We start from the raw sequence: 19605 nt of genomic DNA on the forward strand, positions 1-19605 counted from the left end.
ATGAATGTAACGTACTGGTGTGAACCTTATTAACTGCATTTGGAGGAAGTTAAGTTTTTGACCTGTTTTCACGCCAGCGCCCTGGCACTTTCCAACATGTCAGAGCAAGCCTTTTTTGTCCACGGCGCCGCAGTTGGAATGTCCAAAGGCAGGTGAGGGCCAGATTTCACCTCCAAAAATGAATTTGCAGGGAAAGTCAGCCAGCTAGCCCTTTTCTCTCATCTCTGTTCCCTTCTCCCCACTTCCATAAAACACCAAAATTGCAGAAACAGATTTGTTCATCATAATAAGAATAGTTTGGTAAAAATTGTAATAATTTAAGTGAGGATTGATCCAGTAACAATCGTATTGTAGAATCTTAACCTAATCTATAAAGCTACATTTAGGAAGGTAATTTTCTCATTTTTGGTGTGCATTGTGTTGAAGTATAAGTGAGAACATTAATGTTGTACGCCTTTGCAGTGTGTTACCATATCCATTCATTCTGTGCTCTTTCCACAAAAAATTAAAAATGAAAAACCACAATTTGCAAATAACAAGCTACATAATATTTCTACCAATTATATATTACTGTTCCACTATAAGTTTGGCTCTAATATTCTCTCACATTCTACATCACAGTAAATAAATAATCAAAGTCTTGGAAATTTTAACTAAACATGTATACAAATGAAACCATACAAGTTTATAAGTCTATTTTTGCGATTGGGAGAAAAAAATCCTAGTAAAAAGACCAACAAATCCCACAATGCTATGAAAACCACTAAATCACAACAGAAACCAATCAATCATACCCACGGTAAAGTGGCCAATTGCCGCATTGAATCCAAAATAAAATCAGATTGTTCCCATTGTATGTTATTGGTTTCTGCCTTATTTTTGTTTCTTTTTTTCTTTTTCTTTTTTCGGTTTCTTCGAGGGACGTTAGGAAAGTAAGTTTCGTCATTATTTTTTAAAGAGAAGATGGTACACCAGGTTAAACAAACAATCAGCATAGGAATCCACACCCGTTGCTGGTTCAACGACGGAAGTAGCGTCAGCGGAGGAGGAACGACGCATGCGCAGAGAGCCGAAGAAGAGAGAGTAGCAGCAGACCGGCGTGCCCGAGGTTATTAGAGCAGGGGGGTGACAGTAGATAGGACGAAATGAATCCTTAAAAACTGGATCATACCATGTTTCACCAACATTTTTAAAAATAGATTACAAGTTTTGATCTCTTTAGTTTATTACATGTCCAGTTGTTATTAATTTGTGTTAATCTAAGTTGCCGTTACAGTACTAGAAATTAATTCTATTCTAATTATAAATAGTTTTAAATTAATTTAAGTTAATTTTAGTGAAAGTAGGCCTATACTGCATTTCACTTCCCAAACAACGCTGAGGTGGAGCAGGCTGTGCGACAATTCCTTGCATCGCAGGGCACCGAGTTTTACCAGAGTGGTTTCTTCAAAATGATTGCACGCTACGACAAAGGACTCAATGTCGGTGACGAATATGTCAAAAAATAGTACAAGGTGTATAGTTCATTATGGCATGGTGTATTATTTTTTGGCAATAAAGTTTCTGTGTGAAAAAAAAAAAATTACGAAACTTCCTTTTGGAACATCCATCGTATTGTAGGTACATATTTGGTAGGGTAACAAAATAGCCTAAATAGGATAAACAAACGAACCTCATCATGTAGTCTTGGTAACGTCAGTGGTAAACAGTTTTTACGACATCGTTATTTTTCAAAGCCTATGGGTACAGGTCGGGCATGCATTTTTCGCAAAATACTGTTACCTGATTGCTCATTAGACTGCAATAAGGAATGCCCGGGATAGTGATTTTTTACTTGTCCGGCCGTCTGCAGGAGCAGCCATTGCCCCATTTGACCGCGTCATTCAGGACGCGTTTGCTTCCGCGCTGAATTATTGTTATTGGTGAGATTACAGTAGCCGCACGTGAAAAACAGGCGATGCTACAGTGATTTAACTCTCAGCTAGTCTAGAAATTTTTTTTCGCGTAAAGTTCCCATACCCGAACTGCATTTTTTAGCTTTTAATTTGGGAACATGCTGGGAGGGACACCCTTTTTTTAAATTAATGTACACCTTTATTTGCCATTACAATAATTCCACATTTTCGTCAACCAAAATAGCCCTACCTATAGGAGAAAAAGGAGTATTGATATAGACCGGAAAAACTCGCGGATTCCTTTCGAGACAGGCTGGAATCCAAACTCGTTTAGCTTAATGCTGCGTCAGTGATTGGACCGCAATTTACCTGAAGGACTCTGAGCCAATGGCAAACACTCAACAAAAGAAGTATCGAATCATAAGAATCGCAGTAAACAGATGTCCCGAGTCGGTAGCCAATGACCAGATGATAGTTGCCCGAGTACATAGAGAATCGTGGAGTCTATCCTAGTGGTCATTGAAACTTTTTCCAGTCCCTAAGCATTGATCAAGAAAGAGTCCGATACATTTTCCCCCTGGTAGCCTAGAAATGATCCAGGATGAAGAGATCTCTGGACCTTCGCAAACAATTTTTTTCCGCTCCTTCCAAACACGCGCCCTTATAGGGCAGATCGAGAGTCAACTTGCAGATCTGCCTCGTCGTGGACCGAAAGGGGCGAGCCTGGACCAGGGCCTCACGGGGGGTACACCTCCGCAGCGGCCCGCAGTTGATTTACGACGGCGTATCGGAGAGGGATCAGGGGCGCTCGGCGGGACGAGCAGATAAAGGCACCGCCGGCGGGTCGCGTGCTGGCGTGCCTCGCGGGCGCGCGCAAGGCCAGGTTCGACGGCCACAAGGTGTTCCGGCTGACCCCGGCCACGCAGCTCCAGGTGGACGCCCTCAGGGCCCTCGAGCGCGACCCTGGCGGGGTGAGAACACCGGGGACCCCGCCTGCCCGGCCAGAGCTTCAGGGGAAAAAACAACGCGATTTGAAAACTTCTCATGATTAGAGACCGGAAAAATTCGCGGATTCCTCTGGCCTCAGGATAGAATTCAAAGTTATAGGTGTGCTCGACCCATGTTTACTTTCCCATTGGTTGATTTCTTAGCGAGAAAATTTTTATCCTTGTTATTTGGCACTACCTGATTCGCTTACTTCTCTCCTAGCTGGACATCATTGGCTCACGGTCGTAGAGGGGCGTGTCCAGATAACTGCGGTCCAATCATGAACACAGTGCGACAGTGTGGAGGTTTGCATTCTAGCTTGCGACTAAATGAATGTGCGAAAATTCCGTGGCTCTACTCATGATTAGAGACCGAAAAAAATTCGCGAATTCATTTCGCGATAGGCTTAAAATACAAATAGTTATACCTCAGTGCTGCCTCTGCTATTGGCTCACAACTCACCTGGATGTCTCTGGGCCAATGAGAAACGCCCGACCAAATCTTTATCGAATCACAGGCTGCTACGTTGGGACGTCTCAAAAGACAGCAGCCAATGAGTGGGTGGCATTTGACCGAGTGCACGTAGAACTGTGGAGTTCATCCTAGATGTCATTGAACCCGCGAATTTTTCCTGTCCCTACTCTCGATATCCGGGCTTTTAATAGTTCGCGGAGGGCCGATAAGTAGTTTGGTTTCCGGATTAAGTATTCTTAGAAGAGGTGAAATAGTTATAAAGCTTGTTGTCTGAGTAGCTTTTAGGTAGTATAAAACAACCGGTACAGATTCTTGAAAGCACTTGAGGGACTTGCGTTACACCTTTATCTTTGTTTCTCCGCCATATACTCGCCGCTCGAATTTCGTACTTATCCTACCCACGATGCGAAGGTTGCGTTCCAGCTCGCAGCGCTGCACTTAGAGGCGACACCGCGCTAGAAGCACCAGCAAGCGTCGCTCTTATCATCCCGCCTCACCAACACAGATTCATCCCTGAAGAGGAGGGGGGGTCACAGCTGCTAAGACTGTGTGTTGCAGGGTATTGCGAGTCAAAGTTTCGATGACGTCTCATTTTCACATTAAAACTCTGACAATATAAACATGTTTAATCAGTCGCTCTAGTTAATAACAATTTTATTTTTAAAATTGTTATGATTAAATAAATTTTATTCCTTACTGAAAGTACGGTTTTCGGGCTGTTTTCAGCTTGGTTTTTCAGAAGTTCTAATTGGATATTTTGTAAATATTTTTCATTGGAACTGTAGTTTTGCCCTTAGAAAACATATTTCTTACTTTGCCCTCACCGTCGTTATTGCGATATTTGAGGTAAAATTACATATCGAGAGTAATGCACACATTGCTGGGCGGGAAAATGTTCAGCTCGCGGGAAACACGGCGTGAGGCAGAGACTGTTTGTCGTTGAGTTGCCCGAGGTAGGTTTTGTCTTTATTTACTGTCCTTGCTGCTAATGTATCGTCGTTGTTAGCCCACTGTGTCTGTTTGTGATGCAATAATTTTTTTATACTATTTTCTTCCGCAGAATTTTCTGTGCTATGTTTTCAAGTTTTTTTGACATCACCTGATTTTGGCTTGTTTTCTATGGGTTTACATTTATTCATCTTTATTTTCTGTTATACCATGCACTGTAATCAGTAAGGGTGCATGTCCAAAACTAAATCTCAAATCCATTTCAGTGTTTCCCATTAACGAAGTGTATACCACAGACTCTCAGTGAACCCACCAAAATAATCTAGAAAGATTTATTTTACGCAATCATGTCAAACATATTCCTAAGTTTACTACTCAAGATTACATGAAAATCAACAAGCTATTAATTCTTTTAATCAGTCACGGAAATAAAAATACGATTTATCGACAACAGAATGACCCAACTGGAGAATCATCTTTAATATATATATATATATGTTTAGAATTTAAGTTTAGAACGGTGTTTCATGAAGAGTCTAGCTTAGTTAGTTGGATTGCCAGAGCAGACAGAGCGTCGCAGTGTGTGCTGTAATACGGCAGTGTGTGAGTGCTACGACTGCTCGGGTCACGTCCACAGTCAGGGGCGAGGCTGGTTCTACTACCCTGTTGGATATTACAGTAAATTTTACGTACTTTTCAACGAAGAAATCACCTCCAATAAACGAATAGTTCTTCGTTATTTCGCATGATTTAATCTTCGTGGAAACTATGCCGTATTAGTTGTGTGCTTAAATCTAAACAAAGGTGAACACACAAGTGGACAAAAGAGTGTTCTTTCTGTACACTTGACCAGTTTCTTAATGTTTTGCTAACATACCAGGAATATTGTTTTGGATTCAATTTTTTTTTTCCTAGCCTAAGTTAATTCTAAGTGTGTAGGGAAGGGTCCAGGTTAGGGGAGGACCTAAGTGTGTCTCAGGCCGAAGCCTATACACTCTACCATGCGGGTTTTTAACCATGCAGGACAAGGGCGCGTGCATCATGTGCTTATTGGGATTTATTGGCCAGCCATGGCTGCAATTGGCGCCATGACTGACGCCCCATTGGTCGCCTAGCTTAAAAGCTAGCTAAGTGTGGCCCAGGTAAAACCTGCATAGACACAGGGAAAACCCTGGGCCGGTTCATGCGGGGATCAATTAACATGCATTAAGCAAGCAGGTAACTACTGGACAAGAGGAAGAAGGGTCCAGGTAAGAAGAGTTGGAGGGGCTGAAAAATCAACCTTGGTGGAGTTGGGAGCTTGGGCCTTGCGGCCCGCATTTAAGTTGGGAGCTCCTGGGTTATTATTAGCCAGGGGCGCATGCGCCCCCAGGGGCGGGCGACTTCACGTCAGCCCAGCCACAGCTGCCCAGGCAGCCACAGTTAAGACAGAAGCGGGCAGACGAGCCAGTAAACCGGCTCGAACTGCTGGCTCTCGGTGCGAAAGGCAGCCTGACGTTGCACCATCTTCATCTTCCTTCTTCAGGTCAACAGCAGTACTTTTCAAGCCAGGGTGGGGGGAGGGAACCAACCTCGCCACCCAAAATCCCCGAGACGGTTGAAGGTCGCGTCGCTCGAGGCTAATGCTGCCACACCTACAGCAGCCCCAGCTGAAGGTTCCTGATGTCTTCCTTCAGAGTTCCGATGCATTTCAATTCCGTTGCGCGCGCAGCAGTTCACAGCTCCGCAAGTTCCAGCCCGCAGTTCGTCTACACTTCGCATTTTTGCAGCACATCGAGCTCCACTGCGGTGCCTTCGCCGACGAAGCTGCTTCCTGCCACGCGCCGAGCTGCATTCAGGCTACCTTTCACACCGACAGCCGTAATAACGACTCCGCAGGCCGGCCATTGGTCCGCGGACTGCTATTGGTTATTCACAGCCACCCCAGCGAGATTGCAACTCTCGAGCTGGGCTCCCGTATCCGCCACCCGCGGGACGCGGTCGGTAGCAGTTGGCGCTGCTAGGCCGCCCCCAGCACGCACACAAACCCCACACGAACTGCCAGCCTTCGGTATACCCAATAGGTCGCAGGGAACTCCCAGCCAACAGCCCGCGAGAGAGATGCGCACGCCCCGAGAGACGACCACCGACTTTGGATTCATGTTCAAACTCAGTGTCCGTAAATTGACGAAGATATCCGTAGATTTCCGAAGATCCCTGGATAAATTTTTACTAACTTTTTTTCGTAAATTGAAGGTGAAAATTAGTAACAGTGTAGCGCGGTGTCTTCTCTAAGAGCAAGGCTTGTGGACTGGCGCACAGTCAAGTCTTGCGGAGAGCAACTATACGATTTGAACGGTAACCAGAGTATTCTATGACGGAGAATTGAAGATTAAGTTTTATTGCAAGTCCCTTAAGTGCTTCCAAGAATCTAAACCGGGTGTTTCATCCCTAAAGAAAATATTCTGAATACACGCGTTTTGCCATTGACCCTCTTCTTAACACACATTTTAAAAACGAAATATGGAAACAGAATTACTCAACCGTCTCAGCGTATTCTTGAATGGTTTTCGTAAACAGACACTACTCAGGAAACGTTAGACAGTTTCAAAATCACGTGGTTCTTTTCCCCCTGAAGCTCTGCACACCGGACGTCGCCCAGAGAGATCACTTCAAGTGCTCCATTCGCAGATCACTTAAGATCTCTTAAAAAGTGTCTGGTCACGAATAGCTTTTAAGAACCATTGCACTCGACTATACACGTTTCGTTTCACGGGTTTGTGAATTAGCATGTATTTTTTTGGACAGTGGAAAAATATAAACTGGGTGTTTTCACGCACGTTTTTAGGTATGGATATTCCGAGCACAGTATTGTGAGAAGTACCTCATGCGGTCACCGCGTAAAGTCGCGTAGAGGAACGTCACCGGTGAAAAGACTGTGCCTGATGCGTAGAGGCGAAGATGCATGCGAAGCGCCAGCCAGTGTCGTCCTTAGCGCCCTCGTGCTTCTAGAACTCGCGCCCGAGGAAACGTTATTTCGCGCTAACAACATATTTTACTGTTGTGCTCTGATCGGTGTTTCCCATAATTATCAAGGAAAATATAAAAATCCCTGCTAAGTCTTAAGTAAAAATATGATTCGCTCACGACCCGTCAAAACTCCTACATGAAAATTATAAACCATCCCATTAGTATTTTATAGACTCATGTCGTAAGTAAACCACTAATTCTTTATTGTTAATTTTCAATCGTAAACACATCTTCACTCTGTAGTGTCCCATCATTGGTTTGCAGTGTGTATTTTAATGGACAGTTGCGGTGTGCTCTGTTGCCAGATACACACAAAGAGCGTAATGGTTATAGTCAATACTTTATAATGTTTTAAACGTGCAAACAGTTATTATGTGAATTAAAATTTGGAATTACTTTTTTTTAAATACAATTTCTTGTTGTTGGTACCTAATCCATCAAGATCATCATCTGCTATTCTCAATTGTTTTTTCTAAGGAAATATATCTGAAAGACGCCATATTGTAAATTGTTACAATTTTTTTAATATGATTTACCAATATAATTTTTGGTTTTGTTCCATCATAGCATCTAATTAACGGTTTATTTAGCTATCTACTGCTTCGATAGTTTAGCCTGAGGAATAATAATAGGTGTTTATAATTTAATTGATTTTATTTTCAGAATGTCCACAACTGTACTAATACTGTCTAAAGACACCATTTTACGGTCTAAGAATAAAATCCACAATAGTTAAAAATAATATAAAAACAGTGATGGGGTGAATCCCAAACTTGTGGAATCCGAATCTTGAATTCGAAACCCTCAGAGTACCTCGAATATACCTCTTGAATCCGAATCTAGGTCTCAAGGGTCAAAAATAAAATAATGTACAATAAGTGAAAAATATTAACTATGTTGTTAAACATTCTACTCTTTGTATGGTTGTTTCACTGACAAACTTTTCAGAATCAATACGTTTTGTAATATTATTAATATAGTTACATGTTAAAAGTGCAACGATCCCCCACATGGTTACAGGATGGGTTTGGAGAGATAAAATGGATCTCGAAAACTTTCCTTTAATATTTTTCTTCGAATATTTTTCTCGGATATCGAATCCTTAGTATAATAAATGTTTTGTAGTGTTCCAGCATTTGACTATCCATCCCCAATCAAAACTTATTATAAGGTTTGACGATATACAAATAAACAATTGCAATGATTGCAGTGTTAACAAGCCAGGCAGTATGAACGTGGAAACATTTGCTGGGAGACATTGCATGGTAACACGGAATGACGAACAACTTCAGGTGAACAAGTTTAAGCAAACACATGTTTACAAACGCGAAAGTGTACGGTTACGCATTGCAGTTGGTATGAAGTATGTTCAACTCCCAAAAACCGTTTTTTATAATGTCATCGAATGGATGTGGTGTAAGAGCCCATTTATTTTGAGCGAGTGTACCTTCGCTAGAGAATCACCGTCAGTATCAGTTTAAAAAATAAGAATAAAATATTTACTTGCTAATCTTTTTGACGTGACAACGTCTAATAAACCGAGTAATTCCGGCTGCACGCACGAAAAAGTGTCCCGTTACGCACATTGTCCCGTTAAGCTGTGTCCCGTTACGCTCATTGTACGCTTGCGCCGCATCTATCTCTCTTCCACTCTATTGGAAAACCATTGATTTTACTTTTTCGAGGCACATTAAACTTGAAACACTCCCATTCGTTTCCTACTTTTCCTATCATCGTCCTATCCTTAACAGAATAACACAGATTGGAAGAAGTTAAATAGCAAACATGTATAAAGGTTATAGTTAAAATAATCTCTTTGTTAAATTAATAAACATATTTTAATTAATGAGCGCAAATAAAAGTAAATTTATCAATTAAATTGTAGATTTCATTTCACTCCTTCTTTGTATCCATACAAAATAGTGTTAATTCAATAAAAATGATTCAATTTTATTCATAAAAGTGTGCAATCATTTCATCAATGTTTTTTTATGACGTTGTCACGTTAAACTATCGTCCGTAAACCGACTTTACAGACAACCAATTTTTGTTGTTGTTACGGCCAGTATAGTATTACACGAACTTGTACCATGGCGTGAACACTCAACAGCCAGCCAGAGGGCTCGTGCAGAGGTGTGGAGGTAGCCGACGTGCTCGGGTTGAGTGAGTTGAACGCGAGCCCCCGCATGTCTGCAGCTGGAGTTCTGGACGGGCGTGTCGCGCGCCAACGCCTCCGTGGACGTGATGGCTGCGCCGGGCGCGGCGAAGGCCCTCGTGGGCTGCCTGCGGCGCCTGGGGGTCGCGCACTCGCTGCTCGTCCAGGACGTGCAGAGGCGAGTGGCGTCCCAGCCGGTGTTCCCCCTGGGACCTGCTCCAAATACCCCTGCATTCAGATGGGTCGTTACCACAACGCCGAAACACAAAGCCGAACGTACAATAACGTCGAATACCATGACGCATAATACCAAATTGACCGCAACGCCGACAGCTAGAAAACTGCTGTGTACCACAACGCCGAAATACAGTAATGCCGAAAAATGTTGCTGCATGGAAGGGGGGGGGGGCATAGGAGTAAAATTAAAAACAACTGAATGAATTTGTGTGCTTACCTTACCTAACACAACCTTTGTGGCAGTCCTGCAATGACATTTTTCGGCGTTAATGTATTTCGGCGTTGTGATAATTCGGCGTTGTGGTTCACAGCAGTTTTCTAGCTGTCGGTTTTGTAGTCAATTTGGCATTCGGCGTTATGGTTTTCGGCGTTATTGTACGTTCGGCGTTGTGGTATTTCGGCGTTGTGGTGCGTCCCCCATTTCGATCAAAAACCCCTAAAGTTTTCATTGTACACCCTGTTTGAGACTTGGTGTAAGCTTTTGGACATACGCCATTGCTAAGCACACGTATGTCTGTAGAATAAAACTACAAAAAATAACCCAAAAGACAAAATCACAAATTTAGCAATAAAATTGCTGTTGTCAACAGGATATAAACACCACATAATATTCCATAACAGGAATATGGTCAACAAACAAAGAAAAACAAAGAAAAATGGACTAAGAGAACGAAAAAACACCCCACAAGTGTTGACAGCACAAAAATATTGAGCCAAAAAAAAAAAAAAAAAAAAGGCGTTTGTCCAAAAGCTTACATCAAGTCATGCACTCCCATTGCACAAATCTTTCAAACACAATACCCTGTTTGAGAGCTAAATAATAATAATAATATTAATAATTCTTTTGAACCTTATATTTCCTTATTTTTCTGCCCAAACAGACAGAGCATAATAGTATTGAAAAATAAAATTCAGTATCTACAAATTTATATGTATGTACGAATTTAATTTTTGTTTAAAGAATACACGTTTACTAACCTTGAAGCTATGGATCGGTCTCGTATATTTTTGCTGATATGTGTATATTTTTGTGGCATTCTGGAAAAGATTTTAACACGAAAAATAAATTATTATTCTTGTTTTGTTTTTCTTGGCACCACAGAAAAACATAAACGACTTACATTGCAATACAATAAAACTCGCGAGTGCACAACAAACTAACGGACACAACCTCAACCAGACAACTTACAACGTGAAAACGTTGAACGGTAAAAGTAAAAACGGAATTCTCTGGACCAGCAAGTTGTTGGTCGTAGTTCGAATTTCAGCCACCAATGCCACTTGTGTTGCTGTTCTAATATCACTTTGTTTTCAAGATATACACTTTAATTTCACGCCATCAAAAAAATTCTTAAATCATGTACCGGCTAAAAAATTCCCCTAAAAAAATCCCCCTAAATAAATGTACCCCCTAAAACACTCCCATTACATATTGGTTCCCCCTAAATCTGGGGGAAAAACACCAAGTTTGCATCCCTGGTTCCAGGGGGCGCCACCCAACGGGCGAGACACGGCCACTAGGAAAAACTGTGCGCTTGGGAAATGCCAAAATCAAAAATTTAGTTTTAAATATAACGGAAACATAGACATTTATTAAACATAATGACTTAACAAAACAAAATAATTTTTACAAACATTATTAATTCAGGATTAATGAACTGGTGTATCAACGGAGTGGCGTATTGTGTTTAAATGCTAACTATTATAATTTGGAATTTTTTTTAAACATTGAATTATCTTCGTTGCAATGAAATAAGCATGTCTGCCGAGTGCACATTAATTGAAACTGAAGTTTTGATTTTCAACACTCTTACTTTGTGGCTGTGCAGTTTATATTACTGTATTTAAAAACAAAAGATAAAGCACTTTAGCTTGGTGTTTTGGTTGGTCCGTATTAGAAAATAGATGATCTGAAACATTTATGGCGAATATTCATGGGCAAAGAACGATCCAAAAAAAAAATCAATGTTAACGACTTGTAAGTTGTTTGGTTGCGGAGAAATAGGCTACCGCACAGTTTGCTGATTCCCAAAGAAAATAAGAGCGTTAGTTATATCATTGAGTGGCGACTCTTTGTCTTCCTTGTCTTGTGGTTTGTTCATTGTTCACTTGGCCGACCTCCACAGCGCGGCCGGCTTTCCACGCGAGGACGTCTGGACAAGAGGAGGGAGGAGGGAGGATAGAACCCTTTTCCCGCTGTTTGCTTTCCCACCCCTTCCTCCGTACGCCATTGCTTCTGTGTTCGAGTCTGGGATAAGGCATGGCTAGAGACCTGTAAAATTCGCGATTTCAAATCTCTAAAGGATAGACTCCATGATCCTCTACGCACTCGTGCAAATTACATCTGCTGATTGGTTACCGACTCGTTAACACCTGCTGACTGGCCCAATCACTGACGAAAAGTAATGTCAAAAGTATTTGGACTCTATCCTATCGCGAAATGAATCCGCGAATTTTACAGGTCTCTAGGCATGGCTGTTCAATTCCTATTGTTAGGGGCAGGCATTTTCCACGAAAAAAAAATCTGAACGCCCATTAGACTGCAATACTGCATGACTGCACCAGCTGTTACTTCCTTGGAATTGGCGACCGACTGCAAGAGGAACCATTGCTCTGTCTGACCGAGTGTTGACGGTAGAAATGCACCTGAAAGAAACTCGGCTCGTAACAAAACATTATGGTGCTACAGTGTTTTAACTAACAGCTAGTCACAAAATCTTTCCGCGAAAAAATCACGCTCCTTTGTATCTCCTAAAAATTGGTCGCAAATATAATAATGTCAACGAGACTGTCAAAACAAAAACATATCCACTCAAATAAAAGCAAGAAAAGAAGGAAGGGTATGTGCTTGGATCATTCGTAACGAAAAAAAATTTGCCAAGCAAATAATAAACAAGTGATCGACACGCTTAACTCGAATTCCTGAGGTTCCAGGCTAGAATTGCGGTTCATTCCCACCTATCCTTCGGTTAGCCAGTTTCTCCCGAAATCACTCAAGGGAAATAATTATAAAATAGTTATTTGTGGAATGTCATGTGTTGTGTGTTTTCCATTTCTAATGGCTACAGCTATGATTATTTCGCGGATACAATTCACTCCGGACAGGACTCAACTTGCCCATACATTAAATAAAATATTATTAGAGCACTGGTAGATAGAAAATTCACATCCTTTTGCGGGGTTGCAAGTGATGGGGTAAACACATATTCCCCTTGCTCGAAGCTGGCTCAGAGCATTTAAGGGCATGTCGAGAGCGCTGTAGTCCAGATATCAACGGGAGGCAGATGTATACGTGTTTCAAGTCTATTTTCTTACAATATTAATCCGCGAAATAATTGTGACCATTCCAATGACCTCGCCGTCGAAAAGTCGTTCAAGTTCAATTAAAAAAGTCAATAACATTACTGGACTCGCTCTGCCTGACTGCGAGCCAGGAACGAACACTCATGCACATACCAAAAAAAAACGTAACATGCAGTTATTTTTGAGAGCAGCCAAAGATAAAATAGTTTCCTGTTCCGAGTGAATGTACGACTGTGAAGTAAAATATATTTGCAAAATTAAAATCGAAACATTTACCTGTGAAGACTAAATTCTCAAATTCATTATCCTAATTTAACGAATGATATGAAATAGATACTAAACGAAAGAGCTAAATGAAAAACTGAAAATTCTAACAAGTAAGCTTATTAGTATAATTTTCCAAAATTAATAAAAAGTTAATATTTTAAGATGATAACTTAAGAACACTAGACAAAGATCGTTAACATGCTTTTATAGCATTTTTATCTCATGCAATAATGTAATGTCCAATTATTTTCATTTGATGAATAATTTTAAGGAATACGTTAAATTTTCTATAAATAGCTATAATATAATTAGTTGAATATCAGAAATTAAATGTAAGTATATCATTAGGCTGATATGTGACATAAAATTGACCGAATAAAAAAACTTTCTTGGAAAAAAGTGGAAAAAAATTAGTTTTTTAACACGAGTCCTCTTCACCCCCATTTTTACGAGCTTATTGATCAGCCACGGGCTGATACGTAGTCGATGACTACTACGATTTATGCGAGACACTAAATTGTGTAGTAAATGTGTTGGAAAGGATTACAACTGTCTTGCTGCAAGTTCATAAATGTCGCGATCACACTGTGTTAAACGTACTAAATAATAATCTGCTTGTCCCCAGTATGATCACCAAGATTATACTTGAGAGGCTAAAAGATAAGCTCAGAGGACAGAAAATACTGGGTGATTTAGCAGTTTCAGCTTATCAGAGTCTAATCGAAGCTTTTCTGGTCTCTGAAAACGATGTTGGATTAAAGAAACTGGCAAAGCTGTATTAACTGATGAAGTGTGTGTTTGTGTGAATACGCACACACACAGACGAACGAATCCTTTGCAGTTGCTTTTGCTGATGCCGTTACTAAATTTGCAATAGATTATTTTTTGTGAAGCTCGTTAGTTATTACAAAATACAACAACGAGAAACCATACCATTTCGTGATTCCAGGCCGTAATCAGGGAAACCTTCTTTTCACAGACAAGAGAGCCAAACTCCCGATCGTGCATCTTCGGTTTTTTTTGTTCATTGTAAAAGGTTAGGTTAGCTACATTATAAATACTTTAAAACATTGTGGACGGTTGATTTGGTTAGGATAGCTACATTAAAGATACTGTGAAATCATGTAAACGGTTTCCTAGCTCTGGATAGCTACATATTAAAAAATTATTTGCTAAGCAACCATAAAATGATTTTACAGTATTTTTAATGTAGCTATACTTACCTAATATAACCAACCATCCACAATGTTTTAAAGTATTTATAATGTAGCTAACCTATCCTAATCGACCGCAAAATTTAATGCCACACCGGTTTATACAATGAGATAGAACGAAAAAAAAAGCTAGCATGAACTTCGGGGAACTTCGGGTGTGGCTCTCTCGTCTGTGAAAAGAAGGCTTCCCCCGTAATCCACGTTATAAACTTCTATGCTAGCTACACAAATACCAGACGTCCTCCACAAATACTCTATGCAGGACTCAGAAACAATAATAAACGTGTAGCTTATGGGTGGGTGGACGCCGAGGAACAGTGACTTCTGATAAACAAAGGTTTAGTTTAGCGCAACCTTATTTCAACGCCATGTTTCAGGACTTCTGCTCATCCCTTCACAACATCTCTCCTTTACGAACCCAGTCCAAACAAAGAAAAAAGTCAGATGTTGTGCCTGCCATCCATGCATAGATGGTCACGTGGTACTGAATTGTGTCTCGATCCAAATCCACGTCTTAATAAACCCACCATAGTCGGCATTTATATCTAAAGCTGGATAATCAGCAGCTCTACTTCAGTGGTTGGTTTGCTGTCTTCTCTTAAAATCTCTGGCTTTACATCTTAAGTACAACCATTAAAAAAAACTTAAATTATTTAGGTAAAGATTGATAAAAATATTATTTAAAAAAAAATCCCAAGTATGTGAAAGGCATATAAAGGTTTGGCGAACTTTTTTTAAAGAATTACTACATTAGATACTAGCTGCAGTACCCAGCGTTGCCCGGGCTGAACACAGGGTGAAGTAGAACTGTTTAGAGATCAGATGTAGTTAGTAATTGTCTTCTTAATTTGAATGTCAAGTGTGCAAAATAATTTATATCACTTTCAGATCCAGACAGACGTTGTTCTGCCAGTTTATAGTTATTTACCTGGTCTGTATGTAATCTAGACTCTATAAAGCAATATAGAAAAAAAACTGAAAAATAAGGAATTACTAATATTGAAAAGATTCCATTATCTAGTTAATGCTCAGCATGCATTGCAATGCCTCATTCAGTTTTGTTTTGTAATATGTTTGAAGTGGTTACACATATACAAATAATCTATCCATGTCTCTAAATATATATTTATCTCTATCTACATCAATAGTCCTATATATCTATTTATCTCTCTATCTGTATTTATCTCTTTATGTCTACATATATACCTCACACTATCTCTATGTATTCTATACGAGGGTACTGATTGCTTCGTTGTTAATATCACACGGGTGTTTTTTACTTGTATGGGAAAATTAAGAATGATAAGGCATCTAGTGCGTGGCAACAATGTTAATAGGCAATAGGAAATAAACTTCTAGCGCCTGCGGCATTGTCAACACACACTTCGTGCGTGTACTGCATGTTGTATCTAACCCCCTCCAACGCATTTGATTCTAAATTGGACTTTTAGTAAGGATCCCTAATGTTATTGATAATATCATATAGCCTATAGCCTTCCTCGATCAATGTACTATCCAACACTGAAAGAATTTTTCAAATCTGACAAGTGGTTCCTGAGATTAGCGCGTTCAAACAAACAAACTCTTCAGCTTTATAATATTAGTATAGATAACATTCTATTTGGTTTTGTAATAAAACTAGTGTAACTATGGTAACAGTTGTCAGTTCCCGAAACGTCGCGACTGTTCTCATTGGAAATCTTCTGTGTCCGTCGTTGCTATCGTCGTTGTGTTGTCCTTAACACTTGTTTATCTTCATCACTGTGTTTATATGTTTGCTGCGTTGTCCAGGTTTGTTGTCTGCCTGCATTTAATTGTTGTTAGCCCACTGTTCGTCTGTATTGTTATATTATTTTTTCCATGACTAAGTTACTTCAACGGAATTCTTGTGCTGAATGCTATTTCTATGTTGAATATTTTTTGTCCGTGCTGTCGTCGTTGGGTTGTCCATATTACTTGTTTAGTTTCAATGTTTGTTCCGTTTGTCCGACAACAGCTGATTCAGTCTTGTTTTCTGTGAATTTTTATCTTAACATTTTGATTAATTTTTGATTTTTGGAATTTTTCCATGACAAACAGTGCAAAACTGCAATGGCGTATGTCCAAAAAACTACATTAAATAAAAATTCACCATTGCATGAACCATTCAAAGAAAGCCTTTGGTCGTCAAACAATATTTTTTCCCCCAGTATATTCATAACATGTGGAAAGGTTAAAGAACAAATAATATCAATAGAATGAAAATAAAAAAAACCTTAATTTACCCACCATTAAGTATTTTATGCCTTAAATGTGAGGCAGCCAAGTTCTTCAACTTACTGTCTCCAATTTTGGACTCTTGAGAATCCACAATATTTTACTTCATAACCTGTACAGCAATTCAGCAGGGAAACCACACCCTCTGTGACTTTACAATAAATGCCACAGTGGCCACCTAATTGTTTTAAGTAACTGACTCATTGGACGTACTCTGGGATCAGCGCTGTAATATAATTCTCTACATTGATCCAAAAACTAAAGGCACGATATAGATCTGCTGCAATCGATACCTTCGTTAACTTACGATTTTACATCACAGCTGTTAAAATCAGATTTTGTGAATACTGAAACGCGTGCATGTTTACAAATGATACTTAAAAACTTTGTTATAATCTATCAAAGTTAAAGTTGATGTAGAACATGTAAAAATGTACTAGCAATAAAATACGGTTTAAAAAATAGTGTGGTAGGGTAGTTAAAATAAAAAAAAGTAACATTGTGTATACCATCACATATGGTTTTCGACATGTTGAATGGCCAATAAGTAGGGGCAGGCATTTTTCGCGAATAAATCTGAATGCCCATTAGACTGCAACAAGCTATACCCGTACCATATCTTTCTTCCTTGTGATTGGCGGCCGTCTGCGAGAGAAGTCGTTGCCTTGTTTGACCGGACCACTCAGGACGCGTTTGCTTCCGCACTGAATCACTGTGATTGGTGTTGTATCAATCGACATGTACCTTTGAAGAAATAGCCTACATCCAATCACGGAACACAGACGATGCTACATTGTTTTAATTTATAAACTAGTCTCGGAACCTTTTCGCGAAATATGCATGGCCCTACTAATAAGCCGTTCTGTGATGGACAGGAACGTTTTATACTGCACGCACGATCTGTTATCCATAGCCTACCTGTTATATGCTTTGATCCAATTTATGGAAGGAAAAGAATTACAATAAATACTCTGCTGTCAAGTGATGCACAGCAGTAACATGGGGGTAGAGACTCTAATTGCCGAGACTGAGATATAGCTTTTTTGAAGTAGTTTCTTGCCCCCCCCCCCCCGGTTAGATAGTGGCTTTATTAATATATTACTAACATAGCTACGCTGACGGTGAGAAGTAATGCATCGGCTATTATCAGGCAAACAAAACAGTGAAAATTAATTCACTTTATTTTCTTTATTTTGGTAGCCATATATTCTGTGGTGGGGCGTAACCAGAAATTTTGCATCTCCTAGTCTTTTGTATAGAACATGTTTTTTTTAATTAAAAAAACAGCCTTAAGTGTTTTAAACCCAGATTAAGTCGGTTTTATCAACTTTTCGTCGTAAAGTGCTTAAATTAACATTAGGTATAGACCTAAAAAACCTCAATTCCATGACTTTTGACTCACGATTTGGTACACCGATCAAACAAGCAGCTAGACCCTCAAGGACCTTTGACGTCGGAGGGGTCTGGACGCCGTATCATCATATTTGTTGCCTCTTAGGCCTCTGTGCCCATGTTCAATGTATCGTGTGTGCCTGTGTATGTTTATATGTTCAATAAATGATGGTTTTTTTGTAGGGGCGCCCGTAAGGGTAACTGACACCTTAAAAATACTTTTGGATTAGAACCTCTCACCCGAGAGGTTTTTGCTAGTAGTTAAGGGCCCATCCGACAGACAGCGTCACATGTCGCGCAAAAAACATGGTTTCAGTTTGAACTGTAAGAGCCCGTCTACAATAGTCCGAACCTGTGCGTGGTCCGTATCCTAATCCGAATGTGAGTGACGTCACATTGTCTCACCGAAAACTTCCCTGTCCACAATTGCGATGTCCGATGTCCGAATGTATTGATTTATAAAGTTGTCACTAGAGCGCAGTAAATGTGCCAAACCAAATGTTTTTGATTATTGTTTTGATGCTTTGTAGTTTGAGATTGAACTTATGAAAGTTATGTAAGTTATAAGTGACTTAAAACATCTTCCATTTACTTCAATAACAAAAACAAACACCACGTTTTCAAACGGGAACCGGAAATTCAAATATCGTGAGTGTTCTGTTCTTTTTCTGTGTCCGAAGTACACAGGTTGGGACAAAAAGTTCAAATTGACGAATGTCTTCGGACCAGGTAGGTTCGGACCTTCGCCCACTTGACGCATGACGTCAGAGGGTCACGTGGACCAATCAGCGATGAGTGTCCTTCGGACACAGTTTAGGACATTGCTATTGTAGACGGGCCATAAGAGTCGCCCTTCTCGTGTTTTGGTCCCCACAGGTTGATCGACAACGAGCAGCCCGATGACGTCACCGGCGCCGCCGACTTCGGCTGGGACCGCTACCACCGCCTGGAGCAGGTGGGTAATCATCCAGACCATCCTCTATCTCCTGTGAATTCCTACACGTAATGCATGACAATCTGCATCCCGCATGAATGTGCCCAGGGTTTTCCCTGTGTCTATGCAGGTTTTACCTGGGCCCAACCTATCTCTAGTTATAGTCTAGATTCAAGAGTGAGGGGAGTTAAGTCATGGCGCCAATCGTTGCCATGGCTGGCCAATCCCCTCCTAGCACATGATGCATGCGACCCTCTCCCTGCATGGCTAATCCCAGCATGACTAGGCGTACAGGCTTCGGCCTGAGACGCACCTAGGTCCCTCCCTAACCCGGACCACTCCAAAATACACTTAGTTTTAGTTAGGTTAAAAAAAAAATAGGTGGGTACGCACGGGCTCTCGTACCGAGCGCTGTGGTCAAACGACCGAGTCTCACTCGGGCTGAAGTACCGGACCAGCCACTGTGGTCTCCACGAGATCATTCAGGACAAACTGCCGGGATGGTACCTGGCCGGAGGCCACAGACGATTCCTC

General features: G+C 40.6%; 1 protein-coding gene across 1 annotated transcript in view; it reads left to right on the forward strand.

Annotated features, from left to right (window-relative positions):
• The first annotated feature begins 96 nt into the window (after positions 1–96).
• Positions 97–19605, forward strand: part of LOC134534512 (zinc carboxypeptidase-like) — a 58817-nt gene continuing 39308 nt past the window's right edge. Inside the window, exons 1-4 of the mRNA XM_063372990.1 lie at positions 97–152; positions 2689–2866; positions 9510–9646; positions 19014–19092. Of these exons, the coding sequence (XP_063229060.1) occupies positions 97–152; positions 2689–2866; positions 9510–9646; positions 19014–19092 (450 nt within the window). The remainder of the gene's footprint in view (positions 153–2688; positions 2867–9509; positions 9647–19013; positions 19093–19605) is intronic.

The sequence above is a fragment of the Bacillus rossius genome, chromosome 7 (genome assembly GCF_032445375.1).
Source record: "Bacillus rossius redtenbacheri isolate Brsri chromosome 7, Brsri_v3, whole genome shotgun sequence".
NCBI lineage: Eukaryota > Metazoa > Arthropoda > Insecta > Phasmatodea > Bacillidae > Bacillus > Bacillus rossius.